The sequence below is a fragment of the Petaurus breviceps genome, unplaced genomic scaffold (genome assembly GCF_028583685.1).
Source record: "Petaurus breviceps papuanus isolate PSGF00001 unplaced genomic scaffold, PetGlider_PUasm1.0 90740, whole genome shotgun sequence".
NCBI classification, from domain to species: Eukaryota; Metazoa; Chordata; class Mammalia; order Diprotodontia; family Petauridae; genus Petaurus; species Petaurus breviceps.
The window spans coordinates 680486-707342 of record NW_027187330.1 but is presented as its reverse complement, the minus strand read 5'-3'; the positions used below and the strand labels follow the sequence as shown (position 1 = coordinate 707342).

At 38.4% G+C, this 26857-nt stretch overlaps 1 protein-coding gene and 1 long non-coding RNA gene across 2 annotated transcripts in view; one reads left to right on the top strand and one right to left on the bottom strand.

Moving 5' to 3' along the window:
* Positions 1-328: 328 nt before the first annotated feature.
* Positions 329-24094, bottom strand: CCNJ (cyclin J). The gene is made up of 6 exons (XM_069067096.1): positions 23927-24094; positions 22629-22738; positions 18953-19163; positions 12398-12697; positions 12149-12308; positions 329-3338 (listed from the first exon to the last, which is right to left on the bottom strand). The coding sequence occupies exons 2-6, from the start codon at positions 22695-22697 to the stop codon at positions 2924-2926; spliced, it is 1155 nt and encodes a 384-aa protein (XP_068923197.1). The 5' UTR covers positions 22698-22738; positions 23927-24094; the 3' UTR covers positions 329-2923.
* Positions 24095-24299: 205 nt separating this feature from the next.
* The window catches only part of LOC138145501 (uncharacterized), a 47743-nt gene continuing 45185 nt past the window's right edge, over positions 24300-26857 (top strand). Inside the window, exon 1 of the long non-coding RNA XR_011164239.1 lies at positions 24300-24614. This is a non-coding gene — a long non-coding RNA (uncharacterized lncRNA). The remainder of the gene's footprint in view (positions 24615-26857) is intronic.

Genomic DNA, 26857 nt, shown 5'->3' with positions numbered 1-26857 from the left:
CCTTGCTTCCCTCTCCTGTCCTTGGTCTTTTATTTTTCAATTACCTACTTGCTGGAAATAATCATACTATTATTAAAGATGCATTCATTGTCCTCTGTATCTAAGCAGCGAATATAAGATTGGACCATAAGAAGCTTAATGAACTGAAATGACTAAGACAAATGTGCATAATTACTGCAACAAGTTACTACCATTTCTGGGCTGTCTTTTTATTATTTGTGAATATAACTAAGTAAACAAGTCCGACTTATAGCTGAACATGGTTAAATGAAGTGACAAATATATAGACATATATATCAAGAGCTCATATTTAAACAAATACCAAAGCCATAGTACTCAAAACTAGTTTTATTTTAAAATTCCAAGTGCATAGCACTCATCTAGATTCCATTGTTGTGGACTTTGCATTATAAGCACTATTTGGGACTAATGCCATATAACACATAACATTTTGGTTTGCAGTCTGACCTTTAGTAGTGTATTCACTGGACTTTGGTAAAGCCCTCTTATATAAAATTCATCTGTTCACAGTACATGTTTTTGATGGTCTTGTACTCAGAGAAACTCAGACTAAGCAATAAGTTAAACAAAACAAAACAACAAAACCACAGACAGAAATAATGAATTGCTTTTAAACTGAAACCTGAAGCTTTAAAATGGCCAAATAAAAAGGGGTATGCAGCAATAATAACCAATTATTTAATCCCTCCCCTAAAATCAATCCATTGTTAATTGGCTGTTTGAACACAGACTGGAAATTATTGAATTTTTTTTTTAAAAGGACTCTTTTGCAACAAGAATGACAATTTAAACCAATAAAAGCATTTGACGAGACATTAAGTTACCATAGGCACCAGCTGTTTCAAGTTGGGATCTCAATCCCAATAATTTACATTCATCACATATCGAGGTAGTTAAAATACTGAAAACTTGACTCAAGGTTGCAGTACTGTGAAATGTGAATATGACAGAAAGTTTCCTTTTGTGTCAACTTCCCCCAAGTAATTCAAGTTCTCAAGGCAAGAAACTTATAAGTAAGGGAATATAGGTAAGCAATGTTTTAGGGGAAAGTTAAATTTTAAAATGGCACTTTAAGAAAGCAAGATTTCCATATTAAGTGTTTTAAAAGTCTTACCTTGGTATTAATTGCTACCAAACTTAAGTACTATTGGACGACTAAAGCACGTTAAACACAATTTATTCTTTTAAGGAAAAAAGAAATTGTCTCATAAACACATATGTGGAACTACCACCTGCATCAAGTATTGAAGTTTTCCTGGGAGAGTTTCCCTTCCTATGCCGAGTCCCTTCTCTATGAAGAGCAATACCACACCTACTTTGACTGCTGCATACCCATATCTTGGAAATAATGTTGACATTTGACTTTAGTATATAAGATGTCAGTCAAATATCAGCCATGTGAATTCCTTTCTATTGAAGTGCTACTTAAAAAAAATTTCTTTAAAGAACTTACTCATTTTTAAGCCAGGAAGACTCCCTTCACCACACCCCCCTCTCCTCCCACAAAGAACATAATATAGAGCTAACCGCATAGTTATTGTAATATATTTACTTCCCCCCCCCTTTTAACTTACTACTCCCCCCACCCCCAACACTCTTCATCCTCCAAATTGTTCTTGTGGTCATGATTACTGCTGTATCCACTGATTAACAAGGCAGTGGAATTTCATAGAATAAGCCAGTCTTGGTACTGTACAAACCAGCTGCCATTAAAGCAATTTTATATAAGCGCCCTTAAATAACATTTATTCATTGGACCCAAAAGTTAGTCATAAACCTCTGTCTCTTGTGAAACAGAAAGTGCCATCCTGGCACAACCTGAGAACCTTTCCTTACAAATACTTTTTTTTTTAGGCTCTGCATTTTATAACTGTGCTACATTAAAAAAAAGAAAAAGAAAATCCAACTATCAAAATGGGAATAAGTCACAAATTGCAATAAGAAATACAAAACCTACACACAGACATGTAAAAATGAACCACAGGTACAACCACTTTATCAGGCCTGTGCTAGGATCCTATATTCTCATTTGAAAGCACATAGAAGTATTTTGGCCTAATTACAATTTATAAACATTTATAAATTTCTCTGGCTGTCAATACTCTCAATGTCTCAAAAGCATGCTGCATTATAGTTAAGTGTTTCCAAGTGCAAATTCCCTGAGTTTGTATGTGTTTTCATCTAAATTTCAGGCAAATACACATGTATAATAAAACCATGATTTTGTAAACCGAGAAATTTTGCCCTTAATCCATATATCCAAATACACATACTGATTGTAAGAGGAAGTTACATAGGATAATTTCTACTAATGAATTTAGTATTATTGTACAGCACAGACTGATACTGCAGCATAGCACTCAATGAATTTGAATGTAGTCAAAGGTAATCGATAAATCAAGTATATTATTCAAAAACATCAGAATATACAAAAATGACCTCTTCAAAAAAGTAATACTGCAAATTTCCTTCATACAAAACTGTTTGGCAAGTCCACAGAAAAGTGGTTTTCCTTGAGATAAATGTCAGCATAAAGTTCATCAGAAAACAAACCCCATTACAATGAAGTAGAAACTGTCCAAATTATTTTTCTTTCTTTTTGGTAATGAATAATGTTTGAAATAATTGGACCTTCACCTGGGGTTTGGAAATTTTTGCTATACAAAGATTCTTGTGGAAATAACATGCAACAGATTTGACACATACATAATTATTAGTTCAGTTTTCCCATGTGTACATGATGCAATGAAAAGGGTATTTTAAATCCAATTTTAGTGGGTTCAGTGTTTGAAATCTTGTTAGCATTCAAGCTCTGCTTTCCTTCTGAATAGAGCTCTTTCTCTTTAATCTATATTCTTAGAAGTTATGTGAGAGCAAAGTCTGGATCAACTTTGACAAATCATCACCTCTCAAAGCATGGAGTGATGCAAGGATAATGTTCATTTATTTGATAACTCCTGTTGTAAGAAACACTAAGACATGGCTTAACCTCTACTGGTATTGCCAGGGACATACCAACACCAGTCTGCATGTGCCCAAGGCCCTGAACGCTGGTTTGTAAGCCAGTAGGACAAGTCTGTAATGTGTAGGTTGAGGTGTGAGTGCTGGTAGATACTATCTGTGGACAGTTTTGTTGCTCTGACACTGGATGACGATACTGTAGTGAGTTCTGATGTGCTTGATGGAGATACTGAGGCTGCTGAATGTGGACTGGTCGTGTAGTTTGGGATGTTGGATGAAACACACTCAGCTGACCTTGCTGGGGGCCAGATTGTCCTTTCTGCTTGTTTGCTTCTTTTACATCATTATCATGGGCGCTGAAATACAAACAGACAGTAAATTCATTATTTTACATAATTAAATATTCAGTTTTTGGTATAATCTTACTACAATCCTCAAAAACTTAAAAAAAAAGATAAAATTTGGCACAAGTCTTACTACAGCAATAGCTGACCTCAAAGAATTGATACCACCAGTGTTCTCTCCAGAAAATGATTGTGTTATCTTAAGAGTTTGTAGCAGCCAAGAAAGAAGAATGTACCATGCAGTCTAAAATTAGATTTAGCTTTAATAATAGACTTAGATTTTTCCTAGACTTAAGAAAACAAATTTTAAAAAATTCGGAGGAAAAAGATCCCTGTGATCTTACAGTGTGACACTACAAAATGAAGCCAGTTCAAGAGGAACTGAAGATGCTAAGAAATGGGTTACTCCAATGTGCCCAAATGGTACTCCATTTACCCAAAGTAAAGGAAGAGACATGTACAGAGAACAGCACAGTCATACTACAGGAGCTCTTCGATGAACTCAGATTTCTATAAATGTACAAAAAACAGGCATAGAACTAATCATGGGTACAAGAAATGTGCCTAAGCAGTTTTCAGAGGAAGAAATTAAAGATATCTATAAGCATATGAAAAAATGCTCTAAATCACTATTGATTATAGAGAAATGCAAATCAAAACAACTCTGAGGTACCACATATCTCACCAGTCAGATTGGCTAAGATGACAAAACAGGAAAATGACAAATGCTGGAGAGGATGTGAACAAATTGGAACACTAATGCATTGTTGGTGGAGTTGTGAACTGATCCAACCATTCTGGAGAGCAATCTGGAACTATGCCCAAAGGGCTATAAGCAATTTCATGTCCTTTGACCCAGCAATACCACTTCTAGGGTTATATCCCAAAGAGATCATAGAAGCGGGAGGAAGACCCATATGTACAAAAGTATTTATAGCAGCTCTTTTTGTGGTGGCAAAGAATTGGAAATTAAGGGGATGCCCATCAATTGGGGAATGGCTAAACAAATTGTGGTATATGAATGTAAAGGAATACTACTGTGCTATAAGAAATGAGGAGCAGATGGACTTCATATTTACCTGGAGAGGCTTATACAAACTGAAGTTGAGGGAGAAGAGCAGAACCAGGAGAAATTTGTACACAATTACAGACACATCTTATCTGTGATGACCAACTTTGATAGACTGGGCTCTTCTCAGCAATGCAAGGTTATAAGACAACTCTAAAAGACTCATGATGGAAAGAGATGTCTATATTCAGAGAAAGAACTACAGAGTTTGAATGCAGATTGAAGCAAACTACCTGCTCTTTTTTTCTAGTTTGGTTTTGTTTCATCATTCCCATCGTTCATTCCATCGGTTATAATCCTTCTTTACAAACTGACTAATGTCTAATGTGAAAGTATTTGCAGATCCTATACTTGATTACATGCCATGGAGGGAGGGGGGAAGAAAATTTGAAACTCAGGGGATTATGGAACTGAATTTTTTAAATTAACAGTAAACAAACAAATTAATAAAAACAAAAAAAGAGAAATATAAACACAAAAAACACAGTGGTATTCCTTTACATTCATGTAACATTTGTTTAGCTAGCCTGTAATCAGTAAGCATCTATTTTATTTTAAGGGCTTTGTTACAACAAAAAGTGCTGATGTAAACATTTTGGCAAACATGGCGCATTTCTATTGATAAAGGGCACAGACATTTCAGTCATGTTATTGGCAAAATTCCAAACTGCTTTCCAGAATGGGTGTTACTTTCTAGCTTCACCAAAAATGCATGAAAACAGAGTAACATGGAAAGACTTCTATGAAGTGATGTAAAGTAGACCTAGGAGTCAGGAAAACTGTATGCACAATAATGCAAATGGAAAGAACCACCACAAAACAATCTAAATAAAATATTGCAAAATTAAAACAAAATATATCAATAAAAATCTCAGGTTTTTGTTTTTTTTTTAAAGAAAGACTAACAGGAGCCAGTGTGGTACAATGGAAACAAGCAGAAAATTTGGGTCCAAATCCCACACACTACAGGGATACATTAAAGTAATTTATAATTTCGTTTCCTTGTCTATAAAGGGAGAAAATGGAAGGACTGGACCTGTGATTTCACTGGTATAGAAAACTCCCGAATAAGAAAAATGCAAGTCTGCATCTTTTTTTTTTTTTTTGCAACATACGGTAATAATAGCTAACATTTATATGGGGTTTACTATGTGACACACTACATTAAATCCTTTAGAATTACTATTTCATTTGATCAGCACAACAACCCTGGCAGGTAGGTTTTATGGCTGAGCAAACTGAGGCAGACAGAGATGAAGTGACTTGACCAGGGCAACACAGCTAGTCTGAGGCTAGATTTGAACTCAGGTCTTCCTGACTCCAGGACCACTGTACCACCTACCTTCTCCTAAGTTTTAGCATTGTATTAGAGAGTTGCCTAGGACCCTTTCAGGTTAAGTGATTTTGTCTAGCATCAGAGAAACAGTGTGTGACAGAAGTGGGACTTGAACTCAGGGCTTTCTGATTCTGAGGCAAGTTCTCTATTTGCTCTGCTACAATGACTTTCTCTTCTATACAAGGAGAATAATGCTAACATTATCCATCTCACAGATCTGTTGTAAGGAAAGTAGCTAAATGTAAGCTAGCACATTATGATTTTTAAGTCAGAAAGGCTAAAGACCAGAGTATCCAAAGACTATGTCGAATACAAGAATTTGCATACCTTCTAAAGGGCTTAAGAAAAAAAAAATCTACATTGGGTTAAGAGTCACTTCATGTAGCTGGTAGCTTGATGAGCAATAGAAAAGCAGCAGAATTACTAAACTACTTTCCTTCTACCTTCTCTATCAAGGGGAACAATCTTCAGACTGAAAAGGATAGAACAGCAATGGTAAAGATAAATGAGCTGATAGTAAGAGATTACCTGCTAGCCATTAACCTGTTCAAATGACCTGACCTGACTGTAGTAGAGTACAACCTACTGCCCTCAAAGAACGTGCAGATGTGACTACTAAATGGCTACCTGAGATACAGATTTAACTATGAGGGACCATGCTGAGTATCAGTGGGTCCCAATTTTTTAAAAGGCTATGTAGATCAATTCTGAAGAATACAGACTTTGATATGCCCTCCAGTAAAGGTCTATAACAGATTTCCTTCTGGCTATCTAGAAAAAGAAGCAATGATCAGAAAGACCTGGCCTAAAGTCTTTCTGATCTTAAGACTTGGAGAGCAGGGGAATTCCATGGACAGAATATACACATGGATTTCAGCAAGGATTAGACAAAGTCTCTCCTAATATCCTTGTGGCCAAGGTGAAGAAATGCAGATTGGGTGATAGAGCAGTTCAATAGAGAGGCACGGGGGAAAAAACACTGGTTATAGATTCAAGTCTAGTTTTATTTGTCATATCATACTCAACTTATTTGGGCATCAAGTCTATCAAGACCTCCAATCTGGGGTTGTTGAAAGACAGGTATACTATTACACTGTGAAGCTGTGAAATGGTCCAGTAATTCTGGAAAGAAATTTGGAATCATAGCATGCAAAGAAATTGGTTAAATACCATTCCCTTTGACCCAGAGATTCCACTGTTAGGCATACTTTATAACCCAAACAGGTCAGTGACAAAAAGAAAGGCACCCCCCCCCAAAGACACCAAAATATTTATGACTGCACTTTCTGTAGAACCAAGAACAAGAAACCAAGTACATGACCATCAATTGGAGAAAGGCCAAACAAGATGTAAGGCATGGAAGAAAAGAAATACTACTATGCTGTAAGAAACAAAGACTGCAGTGACTTCAGAGAAGTATGAAAAGACATCTAAGAACTGATGTAAAGTGGAGAACTAAGAAAATGACAAACAATAGGAATGATATTAAATGGAGAAAAAGAATAAGAAAATGTAACTGATTATTGTATAAATTTATTGACCAAACTTGGCACTAAGCAAGAAATATGAGAAAAACATCGGCTCCCACTTACTCCGTTTTAATAGCTTTAAGAGACAAGAGAAGGAAAAAGGAATATACTGAGAAAGAAAGGAGAAGGGGAATGGAATTTGTGATTTCTCATAACTGGGATACATAAAAAGAAGAAAATATAATCATGAGCTAAGAAATGGGACTAACAGGAAACATATGAATTATATTCTTTGCTTTTTTTTTTTTTGCCTTTTGCCTTTTGGAGGGCAATTGGGGTTAAGTAACTCGCCCAAGGTTACACGGCTAGTGTTTTTGTGTGGGTGTTAAGTGTCTGAGGCCAGAAGTGAACTCGGGTCCTCCTGACTCCAGGGCCTGTGCTTTACTCACTGCGCCACCTAGCCGCCCTGTGAATTATATTCTTACCTGAATTGAACAGTACACTGAACACACAGAGTATGGTGAAGTGAGTGATACAATAAACTCAACAAGCAATCATAGAGGAATCAGGGAAGAAACATCAAGGAATGGACACACACACACACACACACACACACACACACACACACACACACACACCCTCAGTTGTACATGGCACCTTTATGAAAAAGCAACTATATTCAAGGGCATAATAACTTCACCTAACAAATGTAAAAAAAGCAAAAATAGTAAACACCCTTTATTGACTACAATGTAGGAAAAAATATAATAAAGAACTTTTAAAGAAAAGATTCAATCTTAAATGGGAGCGTAAACAGTTCAATCTTTAAGAACTGGTGGATCAAAGAATGAATCATAGAAACAGAATGTCAAAGAAAATTACAATGAGAAACGCCAAAACTTTGAGAAGTAAAATGGAGAGGAAAATTTATATCTAAATACTTTTATCAGCAAAAGAGATAAAGAACAGATGAGTTGGTATTATAACTAAAAAAAACCTCAACAAATCCAAAAACCTCCAACTAAATAGAAAAGAGATGAACCAACTGGAAAGAAAAAAATAAACAAACACTGACTCCATAAATAAAACTAGGAGCTTTTTTCCTTTAAAGACTAGTTTCAAAAATGTAAATAATTCACAACAAAAGAGGGAACAAAAGAAACTATCAAAAACTATTTTGCCCAATATGCCAAAAACAAATGATAACTTAGATGAAATGAATGTTTATGAAAATATAAAATACTGAGGTTAAGAGGAGAAATAGAGGATTTGAACAAAATAATTTCCCCTCCAAAACACAAATGGAATACAAGTTTAGTACTGGGAGGGGAGAGAGACAGCATTAGATGAATTTAAAAGTGAATTCTATCAAATACTATAAGAACAATTAACTACAATTTAATATAAGTTATTGGAAAAAAACAGGAAAAGAAGGGATCCTACCAAATTCCTTTTGATACAAATATGATCTTGATACCTAAACCAGGGAGAGACAAAGAGGAGAAAGAAAACTAGAAACCAATATCCCTAATGAATATTGACACAAAAATATTAAATGAAATATTGGCCAAGTATTAAAGCAATATATTAAAAAAGATTCTACACTATGACCAGGCTGGATTTATACTAGGAATACAGAGCTGTTTCAATTAGGTAAGAAAACTACAAACATAATAAGACCATATTGATGACAAAACAAATTTTTGAAAAATCACAGAATTATAATCAATAGATATTAAAAAAAATCTTTGAGAATAGAAAACATCCTTTTATATATTTAAAAAAAAACACCAAACACTAGAAAGCATAAGAATAAAATAATATTTCCTTGGTTCCTCTAAAACCAAGACCTAACATATATAATGGAAAAACTCTAGAAGTCTTTCAATTAAGATCAGGGGTCAATTAAAGATTACTACTGTCACTGTTATTTGGCATTGTCCTAGAAATTCTGGGTAAAGCAATAAGAAAAAGAAACTGATGGAAAAGGAAGAGGAAAAGACGAAACACAACTATCACTTTTTATGGATGATATGATGGTTTATGTAGAGAATCCCAAAGATTCAATTAAAAATTAATTGGAACAACTTCAGTAAAGTAGAAGAATATAATAAAGAAATCACAAAAATCATCATCTTTCCTGTATATTACCAACAAAGCCCAACAGGGAGAAATAAAGAAACTCTATCCAAAATAACCACAGAATGTACAAAATATTTAGAAGTCTACCAAGTAAGATCAAACACAACTAGAAAATACTTTTTCTAGAAATAGAGACTTAAATAATTGGAGAAATATTCATTCCTCATGGATGGGCTACAATGTAATAAAAATGACCATTCTATCTATATTAATTTATATTTTTAATTTAGTATTAATTCCATACTAAGGAAACTACCAAAGGACTACTTGATATCAAGCTAGAAAAAAACCAACAAAATTCATCTTCCAGGAACAAGATTAATAATAGGGAAGCGAGGAGGGAGATGGGAAGAGAGGGAATCTAGCATTACTCTATCTGAAACTACTACAAAGTAGTAGTCATCAAAACTATTTTGTAGTGGTTCATAAAACAGGAAAGGTGATCAGTGGAACAAATTAGAAACATAAGATCTAATTTTTTTTAATTAAAAAAATTTTTTTTTGCTTTTTGGAGGGGGGAGGGCAGGGCAGTTGGGGTTAAGTGACTTGCCCAGGGTCACACATCTAATAAGTGTTGAGTGTGTGAGGCCGAATTTAACTTAGGTCCTCCTGACTCCAGGGCCCGTGTTCTATTCACTCCGCCACTTAATCACCCCAGGAACATAAGATCTAGAGGGCAATAGTGTTTGGTAAAACAAAGAACCCAAACTATTAAAGTAAGGACTTACTATTCAATGAAAACTGTTGGGGAGTTCTGGAAAGCTACTTGACAAAAATTAAATTTAGACCAACATCTCATACCATATACCAAAATAATCTCCAAATGGATATAAGGTCTAGATGAATATTTTATATAGTTGGCAAAGTATATCATTCAGGAGTAGCTGATGCTCTTGATTGCCTTTTCTTGGTAGTAAGGTCAAGCTTTCATCTTCTCCCGCTCTGAAAGTCTTCCTAATCAAATCCTTCAATGGCTTCACAATTTTATCATCTCCCGTGAATATTAACTCTCTATATGGTCAACCTCATCTGACGGTTTTCCAACTTTTACTCTTTATAAAACCATTTTCTACCTCTTTTAGAAGCACACTAGAAACTGTGATGCTAAAATCTAAGTTCCATCATCCTTCTCTGTAAGAGTTTGCTGACAAGATTACATTCTAAATTAGCGTTATGCTCAGCTGTAATCTCTTTCAGCTTGGCAAATTAATGAAATAATTTGGTTAGATTTCTGTATGAGTATCTGGAGTCTGTGTCTATGTCTTTGTCCATCTATATCCCATTTTTCATCATCAAGAACTTGTTAAAATAGGTCACAAATGGGTTGTTTTAATTGTTCAGCATGTTTGTCACTTTCATCTTCTTCACCTAGCTTATTATTTTTTATCTTTGTTTTAACAAGTCATTGTTCTGTCTATTAAGAAATAGTCAATCTATTTTGGTTAAAGAGTAAATTTACCACACTAGTACAATGGATATAGTTAAAAAACAGTTCATGTTTAAAGACATGGGAATGTTCATGAACTGCAAACTCAATGAGTTGACAGTGACTTGACAGTCAAAAACTCTAGACAAAAGTATAATACCCCTCACAAGATAGCTGGCATTCCCACTATGCTCTTCCCTATTCAGACCACATCTGGAATACAATGTTTAATTCTGGGAGCCACCTTCTAAAAATAAATTTGACAAATCAGAAAGTGTCCATAAAGGCAACAGAATGGAGTGAAGACTCAAATATCATGCCATATGAGGACCAATTTAAAAACCTGAGTACATTTAGGCTGAATAGGACTCAGGAGAGACCTGAAGTGTTATAAAATTTGCAGAGATGTCATAAGAAAGAAGGATTAGGACACAGCTTGTCTCCTGAGGGCAGAACTATGACAAAAGTAAAAAAAAATTACAGGGAGCCAAATAGTGTATTAAAGCAAAAATGTCCTTACATTAGTCCATAATGGAATGGACTAAATTTTGTCACCATACATGTTCAAATAGGTGTCCATTTATAGGGGATGCTGTAAAAGGGATCTTCTCAATTGAACAAGATGTTGGATTAATCAGGAGTGGGGAACCTATGTGACCTCAAGGCTACAGGTTCCTCACCCCTAAGGTGACCTTTAAGGTCACTTCTAACTCCAGAATCTTACACGTCTAATCACTGCTTATATTGAAGTCATTGTACTGTTATATAACTGACAAGGTTTAGAGCAGTTTCATAACTGACCTGGTGCCCCAGCTTTTATCCAAAAAAGGAGAATACCTCTCCTTATTGCCTTTCATAAGCTGCCTCCCCTATGTCTTAACCCTGGGGAATGTCATACTGCCATCACACACAGGCACTTAACTACTGGAAGCTACTGTAAAAATTTCCAGAAAAGTCCCTAGGAATCCTAAGATGCTACTGCCATTGTGGTTGTGGTATGGTAGCCCCCAAAAAGATCTCGGGGAACAGGAGAGAAATAAAATCTCCCCAATGCAGGTCAGAAATATGGAGGAAAATAAGGATGCAAAGTCAGATCATGCTAACAAGACTATTATTTGAGTCTTTAGCTGATGTTAGGCCTGGATCCCTCTCCTGCAGTTTTATGTCCTTAATATGCTCATGGAACCTAGTTGGCTGCCAGTGCCAGGGGCAAGGTTTTTCCAAAGCTTTTCATGAAAATCCACTTATAACACATAACTTGAACTGGTTGCTTCTAAAGCAACCTGTAAACTAGGAAAAATATTAGAAAATGCTGTGATTTCAAATACTATCTAAATCAAGGAATGACAAATATAGCTATAAAACAAATGAGAGGCTTACATCAATAACCGTTCAATGCACTGCACCAGGAAATCCCAAGAGTAGGCAGTCAGGCGATGTAGTCTAGTAGGCCATGTTGGGGAAAGACGAAGAATGATTCTTGATGAAGCCACACAAGCAGCAGCTACTAGAGAAGGTGCATAATTTAGAAAGGCATAATCTGTGAAGACATCAAGAATGAATTTAAGTTAACAGAAAACACACACTGACCAACTAACAAACCTTTCTTTACTAGAAACAGAAGCATACCTTGCAGTGACACTTCCAAAAAATAATCAGCGTATTTCGCCATATACAACTTGGTTTTTTCCAGACAAACCATTGGCCAGCCATCATGCAGATCTGTTTCATGGACTGCTTCAGAAAGATAATACTCAATAAAATGGGCAGCTGTCGGAAGGCAGAGGTTCCACTGAAATGTTTCTAATAGCAAAAGCTCCATGTGTAGTAAATTTTGTTTTGTTAATACTAGATTCATGTTAGTCATACAGCCAAGGCTGTTCAACTGCTCTAGTTTGGGCACACTATCTTCCTTTTCTTCAAATTTACCTTGGGGAACAAAAACACAAAAGGATATGATTAAGCAGTAAGAAATTTTAGCCAGTCAATGAAATATCATTCATTTGCCATCAAAATGTGAAACAGCTAATCCAAAGAAAATATCCCTTCCTCCTAAAGCATAAAAAACACAGAATGATCCTTTTTTTCCCCCTTACTGGTTCTACAGATTAACATTTATAATCACTTTCTTCCAGGAATTCAAAACTATGGAATGTAGTAAAGGCTTGGATGTATATTCTAATGCATGATGAAAATACAGCTAATCATGTCAAAGAAAAACAAATTATCTTACCAGCTAAATCTCAGTTCAAGGTCCAAAATAACAGGTTAATGAGCCTTTTAAAAGAACAACAAAAAAAGTGCCCATTTCTACTTCTTTCCTCTCGATGTAGGATGTCATTCTATGCTTTTATCTAAATTTTGAAAGTACTTCAATTTTGGGGGTGGCTAGGTGGCACAGTGAATAGAGCACCAGCCCTGGAGTCAGAAGGACGGACCTGAGTTCAACTCCGGTTTCAGACACTTAACACAAAAACTAGTCATGTGACCTTGGGCAAGTCACTTAACCCCAACTGCCCTCAAAAAAGCAAAAAAAAAAGTAGTTCCATTTTAAAAAAAAGTAAACACTTCATCACTGGAAATAGATTGAAAATCTTGTACATCACCACAGATCTGAAGAAACTGAATTCTGCTCCCTCTCCTCATTCTGAAAAAATAGAGATAAAGAATGTTTAAAGTGGGGGTGGCCAGGTAGCACAGCGAGTAAGAGCACTGGCTCCAGTTTCTGGATGACCTGGAGATCAAATCCTGGGCTCAGACACTTAGCACCCACCCAGAAACACCTGGCTGTGTAACCTTGAGCAAGTTACTTAACCCCAATTGCTTAGGGGTGGCCAGGTGGCTCAGCACATAAGAGCACCGGCTCCAGTGTTGGGATGACCTAGGGATCAAATCTGGGCTCAGACACTTAGCACCACACCCAGAAATAACTGGCCGAGTAACCTTGAGCAAGTTACTTAACCCCGATTGCTTTAAAAAAAAAAAAGAATGTTTAAAGTGAAAAGGAATTCAGGTACTATTCTTTCCAATCCCTTCCTTTCAGAGATTAAAAAACAGACCCAAAGATGTCAAATGATTTTTCCTAAAACAAGAATTAACTTTTTGGGGGGATCATGGAACTCTTTGGCAAACCAGTGAAGCCTACTAACCCCTTATCAGAATTATGTTTAAGTGCATAAATAAAACATACAGGATGAGAAAAGAAACCCATTATAGTGATAAAATAAAAAAAAGTCAAGAGATCCTCTAAAACCTATCCACAAAACCCTAGATTAAGAACCCCTGGCTAAAGGTATATGGCTATATACCTTTATCTTGTTATATATCTTGTTAAAAGTGGAATCAGGACTCAGATCCAGGTTTTCTGACCTCTAGGTCCCATACTCTTCCTACTACACCAACAAAATAAGACAAAAGACAAAAATGACAATATCATAGAACCAACAAAATCTCAGGGGTCCTAACTTCCTCTTGAGAAAAAGTGGTCTAGATCCACATACAAAGATTAATATTAAGTCGATTCTTTCTCCTAAGTCATCATTCAGCAATCACTCTTCTCTATGAGACAGTTATACCTTGTACTTCAGTTTTCAATCATTCAGGCATTATCTTTATATGCCATAAAATTTGGGAAACAACTTCAAGAACTCATCTGCTCCAATGTGCTAACTACATCCCCATAAGATCCTTTAGGGATGAGGCAACTGAGCCTAACTTGCTCAAGATCACTCTGTAGGAGGTAGAAAAGGAACTCATCCTCCTGCTTCACTGAACCAGGTCTTTCATCTCTTGATGAAGTGCCTTCCTTACCACAAAATGTAACTTTATGTTCATGTAAAAAATAACAGTGTAGCAATACTACTAGTACTAGTTTCAGCAGCCCCTCCATGGCTGTCACAATAGCACACACCATGCATGCACATTCACTAACTTTCCCCTCCATCAGCCCTCTCCCATGCTAATAATAAATTAGCTGATGAAACCTGAACATATCAACAAGTCATAGACTCGTTTTAGATAAATTTTGTATATATTATTGCCGGTAGGAAATTTGTCTATAATCCAGAATTTTCATACATAGTTTATAAATAGTCAAATTAGAATGCTTAAATTTTCTAAGCCTCAAACTATCAACATCTATTTCTATCCAGGGAGCTGCTCTAAAATAGCCTTCACCTGTAAGATAATTATTACACATCATTATAACGTGAAAATACAGGAGATTAGTTTATTGGTCTAACACTAACAAAACGAAATTCCTCAGGATGAGTAATGAATTAGAAATGCAAACCAAAACTTTGCCTTGCCAATTACAAAGTGGCAATAATACTTGCCATGTACTTCAAAGGACAGTTGTACACACTAATTAATGAGAGGTTTGTGTTTGAAGTTGCTTAGAAGAAAGATATTCATTATTACCAGACAGTGTCAACTGAAATTCTGGTATTCTATTGCTTAATTCAAAGAGCAAGAATGCTTTATGTTACCTCATTGAAATTTCAACCTAAACAAATGACAAGGTTACTAATTTTACAAATGAAGTAGAGAAGGCAGGCACTTTGCCCAAGGTCACAAAAGCTGGGTATCACTGAGAACAGAAGCTGGCGGCGAGCTGATCTTTCCAATCCCACATCTGGACTTGTAGATCAAAGCACAGCAACTCTTACTTTGTGTGCAAGACTATTACCTGAGTAGGCAGGGACTTGTTATGAAAGCTGCATTAATAGGCATTTATAGGAACTTTGTTTTTACCAAGTAGTTATTAAATACGTGAACATTTTATATTCTGTTGACTTAAAAAAGGCAGTATATCTTTAAGTAACCACAATTAGGATTTTTGATCTGTTTCTGATGAAAATTTTGGAGGATTTTTTTTTCCATTTAGAGCTGGTGATATATCATAGCTACCTCAAGCACTTTGGGAGCCCAATTTGTTTTAAAAAAAAAGTACATGTGTAAAAAAAAAATCAAACCTCTGGGCCAAGAATTAGTATTATTTCTTTGAGGTTCCACATTGAGGGCAATGTCACTGAATAACAATGTTAAGTATAAAAAGGTAATACTTTGCAAGCTAATGGGTTTTGAAAGAGATTTACTTCTCTGATCATAAAACCTAACAGAACAGAGCCATGCAAATAAGGGGCACCTACACACTAATATCCTTCAAAAGGCTTTTCATGACTTTTGCTTCATCTAGACTCTGAGTGAACACTAAAATGGTATATTAATATGAACTGAAGTAATTCTGGGGTCAAATGAGAGAAAAGAAAGAACTAAATCATTAAATGCTTTGGCCACACAACAAAACTATTTTACTTTTCTACACAACTCAGATGCCTGCCATGATAGAGAAAGTTATATACAATAAATCTACACTAGGGCCTGCTTGTGAACCCAGGAGACCAGGTCCATGGTAAGACTAAACAAGGATTTAGCTGTGTTTTATTACAAGTCAAAAGGGACAACACTGAATCTAGAATTACCTAGAACTGTCCTAGAATGGATCAGAGCAGAACCCATGAGGATCAAATGCTAGGCAAATGCTATATGGCTGTCCAACTAGAAATCAAATATAATATGCATTTACTAAGTATCTCCAAGGTATAGAGGACACAAAGACGAGACAAAAAATTCCCTCAAGACCTAACAGATTACATAAACAAATATATACTGATCTAAGAAGGGAGCAAACACTAACAATGAGAGGATCAGGAAAGGCTTATGGTACCCATCTTCTAGCTGGCATAGTCTATGCCTACAGGTTCCAGAGTCTTCCTACCAACTATACTTAGCCAGATTACTCCTCCAGCTGACACTGTACTTCAGCAACCCACTGTGTTATGTCTTGGATTGCCTTTTGCAGACTCAGGGGAGAGCCAAAGATGGAACACCAAGTCTCAACACCATCTTCTAGGGGCGCAGTTCTTAACATATGGTCCATAGATACCCAAGATCCATGGAGAGACTTCAGGAGATTCTGAACTTAGATGGGAAAAATATTTTGTTAACTTTCTGTCAAAAGAAGCATTTAAAAAATGATTATGGGTCCATGGGCTTCAGACTGCCATGACAATCCATGATACAAAAAGTCAATCTCTATCCTAGGCTACATCCCAAGACTGGAAGCTTCTACCTAACATGTACTTTCTAACAGTACAAGAGGGAGCTGAGGGGTGGGGAGTGCAGTTCTTTATTAACTAATAGGCCAAAATTTAGGATTTTAGATGCAGAATGGTTGGTGCCTCTGTCATTTATTACTGTAAGACACCCACAAGGGACTGAGATGCCAGGCATGGAGAAACAGTGGCCTCCCAAGGTCATCATTTCAAGGTTTGTCATTCCCCTTTTTCCTGCCCCATCCCCAGCCAAGGGAAGGGTGCCAGGATTATTTGGGGGAAGGAAAGGGACTTTGGCACATGGACACCAATCCTGTTTCAATTTGGTAATAAAAATTTACATTTCCTTAGCACTTCAAGGTTTGGAAAATTGATCTTTTTGCTAAGCGAAATGCTGATGTTCTACAAGGCTAACAACAACAAAAACTATCCTATTCTACAAGTACTTAATGTGTGTGACCTTATAAGAGCAACTTCAATAATTTTCAAAATATTAACCCATAAAGCTACCAGGCCAGCTGAAGTCCCTAGAAAAGCAAGCTGTAACTCTAGACATCAAAAAAAGAGTTAACCCTAAAGAATGGTCTATCTCTATAAAACAATCATTTTAATTCTGCCTAGGTTGCCAGAAAACCTTGGGCCAGCCCTAGGGTTTGTGAAAAATTGCCTTCTGTTCCCACAAATGCATATACATATACCTGAGATGATCTCTTTTACATACAGATGTCAAGTTAAGTAATTATAACTTATTTGAAGATTAATTGTTAGTAGATAAACAAGAGCTTTTTCTTTGGCTCCTCTGGGAGACATAAAGGCTCTGGGAACAACAGATTAAAGGTGTCTGGGGGAGTGACAGAAGGCAGTTTTGCATGTGGGATGAGAAAATGGGGGAAGAGTTTAATTCAACAGAATCTAGACCCCAGAAGAAACCTACTGCTTTCATGAGTATCCCAGCCTGAAATAGCTAAGAAGGTTGGGTTCCAGAAGAGACACAAATGGACCTCTTAGGTGACCACTGGAGAGGAATTCAATAAAAGGACCAGGAATATAAAAATGAAATAAGAAAGACCAGAGTCTAAATGGGCTAAACAGGATATAGGTGGCCAGATAGAGGTGCCTAGGCTGGTTCCAGGGCAGATATTGTCTCATAATTTAGGAGGTAACAACAAGGTAGCAGAGACTCTATAAGAAGTTGAAATTCAATCATAGAGACTGGAAAGTAAGGCTCAAGTCCTAAACCGGCCAACGATGGACTTTAAGCAGAAAAGTAACGACATTATTGCTATAAGGCTCACATGCCTACTTATTCTCACCACCTATATTTAAGTAGTTTTTGTAGCACTAAAAATGCTGGGCCTGAGATTATGTTGTTGTTATCACACCTGCTAAGAGAAGAACAAGACGGGCAGAGTATGATGGCTCCAAAATCTCCAGTCCCAAAAGAAGGTAAGCCCTCCCTCATGTGCTGGTGATAATAAAAGGCAATACAACTACACTCTGCCATGATGACAATAAGAATATGGATGGTAGGAATCCAGGCTGTTTAATCCAATCTCAATTTTATGCTTCCAACCCAACCTTCCAGACAGATAGGCAACTATCTGTCTAAACAACTATTAACTAAAATATTCCTTGTCCTGACGTGTCTTTTGGTGTAAGTGCTGACAAGCACTGAAATAACTCAGGGACAGGCATCAAGACAGAGATGTAGCCCCACATCCAACAGTATGTATTATCTATTGGTAACATAAAACTGATAAGGCCACCTGTCATCCACCTACCACAAAACTAGGCAATGTTGAGGCTAAAGGAAGATTTGAGCATCTGCATGTTTTACAGAGATACAACTGCAGGCACATGGGTCCCTCTCTAAAAGGGAACCATATGAGGTTCTTAATCATAGTGGTCCAAAACAAGATTCTGTAATACTCAAACAAATTAATCTTCTACAAAACAAATTTGAAGAGACATTTTCTAGGTCCTCTCTGTTTAAATCAACAACACATCAAAGTTGGTCTTTACACCAATAGTAAACTGTTTACAGTTTTGTCAGAGAGTTCAAACTTACTTGCTAGAAGCAAACAGGAAAGTGCAACTAAATGCAGCTGCTGGATGGAGATGTCATACCGATCCATAAAGAGGTCAAGCAAATAGACAGCGAGATGTCGTGCTGCGGGGCAAAGAGTGAACCGATTGCTCACAATAGCAATCAGGTCTGCAAAATACCGCCTGAGATTTAGCTGAGGAGACTGGCCTTTATAGGTGGGCAACTTAAGCTCCTACAAGAAAAGTAAGAAAAAAATCCAGATAATGAACCATTTCAGTGAATGCAAATATTTTATATCAATTTGCTTTTCAAAGATTAAATGATATACTACTTGCTATTTCTAATGACTGAAACACTTTGTGTAAAATAGAAGGAAACTGAGAACACATTTAAAAAATGGCCTAAAATAAGATTTCATTTTAAAAATTATTCTTTTCTAATTCTTTAGTGTTCCCTTGCTACCTCTGCTGTGACCTAATAAGTACCTTGGTAGTACAGGCAATTCAAAGTGATGAGAAGGATGCTCTAGAAAATTTTCTCATAGAATCTTATCCAAATAAAGATCTCTCATGATTTATGAAAAGGCTGCATGCCAGTAGTAGGATTTTTTTTTAATGCTGATGATTCTTAAGTTTCTTCTTGAGTCCCATCATAAACTCAATGATATCTCCATATGAAAAAAAAATCTTAGAAGAGAGTAAATACTTTCAAATAGGAAGGACTCACAGGCATATTCAACTGAAGTTACTGTTCTATAAAAACACAAGTTTGGGTAAAACAATGTTTAAAGGGAAATCAGTTCCATAGGAACCCTATTATAAACATGGATCAAGTCAAAAGATGTTACATCAAGATTACAATATATTAAAACCATTATGCAAAATGACAGGGCAACATTTGGTTGAGTACATGTCTGTCTGTTGCAGTCAGTTTCATCATATTAGTCACTATAATATATTAATAACTGTATGTCTTCTAAAAGTCTAGAGCACATTAATAGTCTTTTTCCACTTTTTATCTCTTTGTTATTAGATGACTAGATGCATAGACAGAAGTTTTCTTAACTCATATTGATAACATCTGGCTCTTTGGAAACTGAATAGGGAGAAGCATGAACAAATGTTCCAAGAACAGAGGTCACTTGCCTACATACTTGCAGCTCCTAGACTTTGCTTTTACTGTTCGAGCATTTATAACATATGACATCACTAGTGTAAGATAATATAGTCCAAGTCCCTATCACCACCACCAGGTAAGACTGAAACATGCTAAGTATGTGCCTTCAAGTTCTGCAAAGTGAACAAGTTTCTCCTTTCACTAATTCTCTAAAATCTAGAAGTCATATTTACTTAAAGAAGACTTGTGTTAATCACACAACACTCAAGTATTATGTCTGGAAAAACAATAATACAAAAAATTTTTAACACTTTATCAGAAACATATTAAGATTGTGAACTAAAAAAAAAAAAAAAAGGAAATGCACCAGCTATGTCAGACAATCCAGATCAATTCAAACTAAGAGAATACAACAAACTGTATTTCTTCAAGCTTCTCCTCTCCTACTACTCAGTAATAAACTTGTTCCTCAATTCCCTACAGAATTAAGTTCCAGGCAAAACTTGATCATGTCAGCACCCTCCATCCCAATTATCAATTCCCTATCAGATAATCCCAAACTTCATTTTTCTCAAGTTCTTTAATTATTTGAACAAGATTAAAGTACAAGCAGGTGATATCCTTAAGCAAGGGAATAGCTGGTGAAATCTTGCAAACTAAGAATTTTCTTAAACTTATCACCAAAGAGCTGGAATATCCCTTTTTCAGTTTCTCTAAAAATTACTGTTTACTTAGAAAGTTCCTAAAAAGTCTTCACTATCCTTCTAGGACCCTAGGATGAGGGTTAACAAAAGAAGAGGAAAGGGCAGAAAAGTACCCAACTATCACAGAGTTTTAATCTTTAGACATGTATATACACAGCACACTCACTGAAAAAGTATATTTGATAAAGAAAGCCAATTTCTTGGAACTCTCTCAGAAGAATTTAACTTCAATTCAGTGTAAAAAATATTTAAGCACCTACTATATACAAGATGCTCAGGATACAAAGATAAAAATAAAGTCAATACACTGCAAATCTATACAATTAAAATCGTAAAACTGCAAAAATATCTTTATAATATTTAATATGATCATACATGTATAATCTATATCAGATTCCTTGCTGTTTAGGGGAGGGAGGTGGAGAGGGAGAGAGAAAATTCTGGAAACAAAAATCTTATAAAAGTGAATGTTGAAAACTATCTTTACATGTAACTGGAAAAAAAAACTATTAAGTGGGGAAAAAATATCTTGATTGAGTTGTACTTCAAGAAAAATCTATCAAAGTTTATATGAAAAAAGGAAACTTGCATCTGCTAGAACTCATAATCTTTTTAGCAGACAGTGCAATGTCATTCTGAATGGAAGAAAAAGTTCAAATTGAAAATGAAACTTGCATAGAAAAGTATTTCATAAAATTCTTGTCAGTTTTCAAAGTGAAAAGTTAGCAGCTCTATTCACAACTTTCCTGAGACACAGAATAGATATTATTGCTACAAAGTTTTTACATGTCTGACAGAGCTAAAATGTTTACTAGGCAGACCTCTATTCCTTGACTGATACTTTTAATCAACAAGCAGTCCTTCAGAAATCTTAAGTCTGCTAATAAACTACTCAGTTGAAATAAATGAATATAGCAATTTGATACTTTAAAACCAAGGACAGCTACATTCTAAATCAAAATTAAGTTTCACACTTTAGTCAGCTCATTCTTTTGAGAAATTACCTTCTTCCTAAATTCAAGATCCTTTCTACAGAGGGTTCAACTGTAGTGTTTTCCCTTGTTCTTTCATTTAAGTAATGACCTAGACTTAAAACCGAGTGGGATTTAAAAGCATTTAGATCAGAAACCTTTAATAGTTATGGAGAAAATGAGAGTAAGAGATGGCTCATTGGTAGGCATAAGAATTTTATACTTAAAAACCCAAAAAAAATCTACCTCTGACTACACCAGTAAATACATATTGTTGGAAAAATGATAACAATAACTATACCAGATCTACTTTTATACTTCCTGCAATACATCTATGGATTCAGAATTCAATTGTTAGCAGAATTCTCATGACCTGAATGAAGTGTCTGCCCCTTCCACCCTTTAAGGCTGCCTTTATAATGGTATTTAGTCTCCAAGGAACAAAGCAAGAACAATGTAAGTTGTTAATTCTTTTATGTACTAAAGCCTCCAAAATTGTACATACCTAAAAAACCGTGAAAGGAAACTAACTGGCTAATACTCAAGAGAAATTAAGATCTCTTCCCTGTTCACATCCCCAAAAGTTAATTTAATTCTTCTTCTTCTTACAGTTGACTGCTTAACCCATTCTAGAAACTAACAGGGCAAGACCTTGCCCTTTTTTGGTGAAGGTTTTTTCTTAGGGACATGTTTTTGTATTTTTGAATTACAGCCCAGGAAATGGATTAAGGAGCTGACCAGAGAACTAGGCAAACTCAGCCATTTCCCCTTTCCTGTTCTATGACTGACTACAAGGAGCTGAGATCCGGGAATCCTAGTTCTCAGGCATGGGCAGATTCCTTGTGATTGACTGGCAGATGCTCTAATTTAGGACACCTGAGGAGATGGAGAAGCATTCAGGATTACCTTGTATCTTAGCGCTTGATGGATATCAGCGGCCAGCTGTCCTTTCCACCACTGCCCCTCCAGCTCCATGGGATGGGATGGGAAGCTTAGCCAGATCCAACAGCTTCAGTCTATATGCATATACACATACACACACACACACACACACGCAATTTACCAAGAGGAACATTGGGATGCAGTTAATCTCCCACCCTGCAAATGTGCTCAATAATCAAGATCGCCTGTGCCCCCCAGAGCTTTAAGACCTTAGAAACTTGATCAACCCAACCCAACGTTCATGAAGCATAGGCAAGGTCCTAGGGTTGGGTTCTGAGGATTCACAGACAAATCCGTCCTTGGCCTTAAGAAATTTACAATTGGTGAAGGTGGGGGGACCGAGGAAGGAGAGATCGCTACCCACTAAGGGATCAGGGAAGGAGGCCTCCTAAAGGAGAGTAGTGGACTAAGCCTTGAGCAGCCAAGGGCTTGAAGACTTGGAGGCGAGAAACGCCTCTTTTGGGGCGGAGGGGAGGTCGAAAAGGGGGCTCGTACAAAGGCACAAAGTGAGAGATGGGGTGCTGAGCTGGACTCGGCAAGCACGACCAGAACCACGCTGGGTCGGGTTTGGGGGGGAGCCCAGGGACCCTCAGAACCGGCCCAAGGATGAGGGTGGACCGGCCGGCACCAAGGGCAGCGGCCGCTCCTCCACCCCACCCCGGGGGCCTGCCTCCAGCCCAGCCAATCAATAGGCATTGATCTATCTGGGTATCTACGAGACGAGACAGCAGGTGCTGCTGGGGGCCGGGGCTGCCTCTCCTTTCACTGGGCTTCCGTTCCCTGGGGAAGACACCTGCCCATCAAAGTCAATACAAGCGCACACACACACCTAGGCGCACACCTGCTAGGCGCCGGGTACCAGGAAGCCCGAGCCCAGGATGAGGCTTTCCCTATCCTCGTGGGGCTTCCATTCTGTCGGGGCAAGCACCCCTGGCGCAAGCGGATTATTAGTCCTCCGCTATGGTCCGGACACGACCGGGGCGCCAGGGAGCCAAAGTCCAGAACGAAACCGTCCCTGCCCTCACTGGGCATCCATTCTATCGGGGGACCCATACTGGCCCATCTAATAACTACGTGCCCCAGCGCGCTCCCTCACACCCCTACGCTGCTCTCCGAGAGAGCCGGACGGGCGGACCCGGCGGGCGGACAGCGGCTGGGCGCGGCTCGGGGAGCCGGACAAAGGGCCCGCCCGCCCGCCGGGGCCTCCGCCCTCACGCCGACTGCTCCGGCACCTTGCCCGCCCCCTTCGTCCGGTCACTCACCCAGAATCCCTGCGCTCAATGCTCGAGCCAGGGCCCGCCTCATCCTGCGCGGGCGCCCCCGGGCCCCAGGCTCGGCTTCAGCCCCAGGACTAGCCGCTCTCGCCTCTCATTGTTAAAGGGCCGGGGAAGCGGCCGTGTGTACAAAGCCAGCGCTGGGGCACATGCCGGACCCGCCTCCGCCAATCCCGTGTCGCCTTACAGCGGGGTCGCCCCGGTCCGTCCAATCAAGAGCCGCAGCCTGGAGAGCCAGGTACTCCGCTTCCAGCGTCTACTTGGTAACTCTGAGAGCGCTTTAAGGGCTAGGCATGCTCAGTAGGGCCGCCCGAACTGGGCCGGGGTGGAGGGCTCGGCCGCCGATGCCAGGGCCGCCGCAGTGACTTGGTCCAGGAGGGCGGGGCAGGGCGGGGCGTGAGGAAGGTGCGGAAGGCTCACCCTGGGCGGGCTTCACGGCGCTGTACCTGAGTTTCGGCTCTGCTTGTGACCCTCAAGGGACTTTCTGCTTCCTCGCCTTCTGGCGCTTTTGTGTGTCTGCGATTACTGTGCATGTTTTACACACATGTAGGCTTATAAAAGTGTAAAATAGTGAGTGGTGCTAAACCCGTGGGAGAATCCAGGTAAATGGGGCTCCCCCTGCGCAGCTGCCTTACTTACTCAGCTCGACAAACTTCCCGGCCATCTGATGTTGCAGGTAAAACTATAAAGTAAAAATGAGCCCTCGGTAGTGAGCAGGAGGAGGGAGGGAGCGGGGAGAGCTCCTGGGGGGGGGGGGCGGGCGCTGCCGAGCTGAGTGCACCCCAAACCCCACGTTTACACAGTGTTTTACGGTTTTCTTAAAAAAAAAATTTTTTTTGACATTTTGAGTTCCAAATTCTCTGCCTTCCTACAGCCCCTCCCCTGCCCATTAAGGGGGCAGGCAGTCTGCTATCAGGCATGTGAAGTCAGTCCAAACACTGGCCTTACATCGGTTCTCGAGGCAGCTCTTCCACGCAAGTACTACAGACCGCATAGACCCATTTTACAGATGAGTGACTTGTCCAATGTGGCCATACTACTGCTGGTGTCAGAGATGGGATGCAGACCGATGGGTCTCCTAACTCCAAGGCCGCTGACCTTAGATAAAAGGGCGAATTCCAGCCTGAACGAAGGCAGGGAGGCAGGGGAGAGCCTGCAGAGTTACTTGGCCAACACAGTAAGAAGCCTGAAGGGGAGGGCGGAGCCAGATCATAGAAGGCCTTGAATGCCAGCCTGAGAGCTTGTATTTCATCTTGGACGTATTTTGAGTGGGGGAGAGATATGGCTGGCCTTAGGAAATGATTTTGGTAGGTAGGGGAGGGGAGAGATGGAAAGCAGGAACATGAGTTACAGGCAGAGAGAGCCTGAGCCAGGTGAGACAGGGGAGATTGACAGGATTTGATGTCTGATGGGATGGGGGGTTGGAGTCTGTTTGAAGCACGGATGTTTGGGAAGGCGGTAGTGCTGTCAGCAGAACTGAGGCAGCATGAGGCAGTGCCGAGGAGGACGATAAAAAGCCTCTTATTCTAATGCTTCTTCCATTGCTCCAAGTGTTTTTAGAACAGCTCTGGGAATTGGCACCTATGGCACATTCTTAGAATCGAGGATTTAGGACAGGGCCTTAAAGGTCATGGGTACAACCGCCTCCTTTTACAGATGAACACACTAAGGCAAAATGATTTTCTCAAGGTCACAGAAGTGGAAAACAGAAAACACAGGGCACTTTCCACTTCACCACACTATAGTCTTCTGGATCTCTGTGGTGGCAAAGCACCATCCTTTGATGATAGTTCCAAGTTCTAAAAATAACCCAGAGTTATTTGGGACCAACTGTGATAAGTAAACTGAGTGATCAGGTTGAGTAATATCATTTTTGGTCACAGATAAGGTGTGACTTTAAGTTGGTAAGCCATCCCATGTCACTTGTAAACTCTATAAAAACATTTACCCAAAATGAATTCTGGAAATATTTTTACTAGTGGTAACATTGGAATAAGTGTTTAGTCTCCCATGGAAACTACTTTGAAGGATAACAGTCATTTGGATACATGCATTTCATGTGAGAGAGACAAAGGCTGAGAAAAGTTACTCATTACACCTTTACGTGATGCAAATATTTCAACATGCATGTACTTGTGGGTAAATTTCTACTGTGCTATCTGTATATTCTTCATGGATGTCTCTCCTAGTGAATTTTAACCTAAGTCCTAGATAAAAGGAGTTGGGACTTGGTCACTGGGAAACATTAATCCCTGGCAAAACACTAAACACAACTAGGACAGTTCTTTTGTACATTAGTGGTAAATGATGAGGTGTCTGTACTCATAGAGCCCTCTACCTTCCCCCCCCCCAATATTTGAAATTTCAGAATTTTGTAGCAATTTACTCAAAATATAATAACCATTCAGAATGAAAGAAACTTTCGATTCAACAAATACTTATTTAGGATAAGTACACAGGTAGCACAGCGAGTAAGTGCACAGACTCCAGTGTCGGGGATGACCTGGAGATCGAATCGGGGCTCAGACACTTAGCACCCACACAGAAACACCTGGCCGTTTAACCTTGGGCAAGTTACTTAACCCTGATTGCTTAAAAAAACAAACACTTATTTAGTCCCTACTTAAGTGCAAATTATTGTGCTACTGTGAATACAATGATAAAAACAAAAATTTCACCGAAAGTAAATTATGTCCTACCAAGGGCTACAAGATAATGCATAAAATAAATAAAAGACAGTTGTCAGAGGGAGAGGATACTAACCATTGCTGGGATCAGGAAAGGCTTTGCAAAGGAGTTTGCTCCTGAGCTGAATCTTAAAGTGTGCGCAGGGGTGTTTTTTGGGAGGAGACATGCGCAGTAGAAAACTGCATAGTTTTTACATTCTTGAGAGCATATATACATCTTCCAATAGTGAGT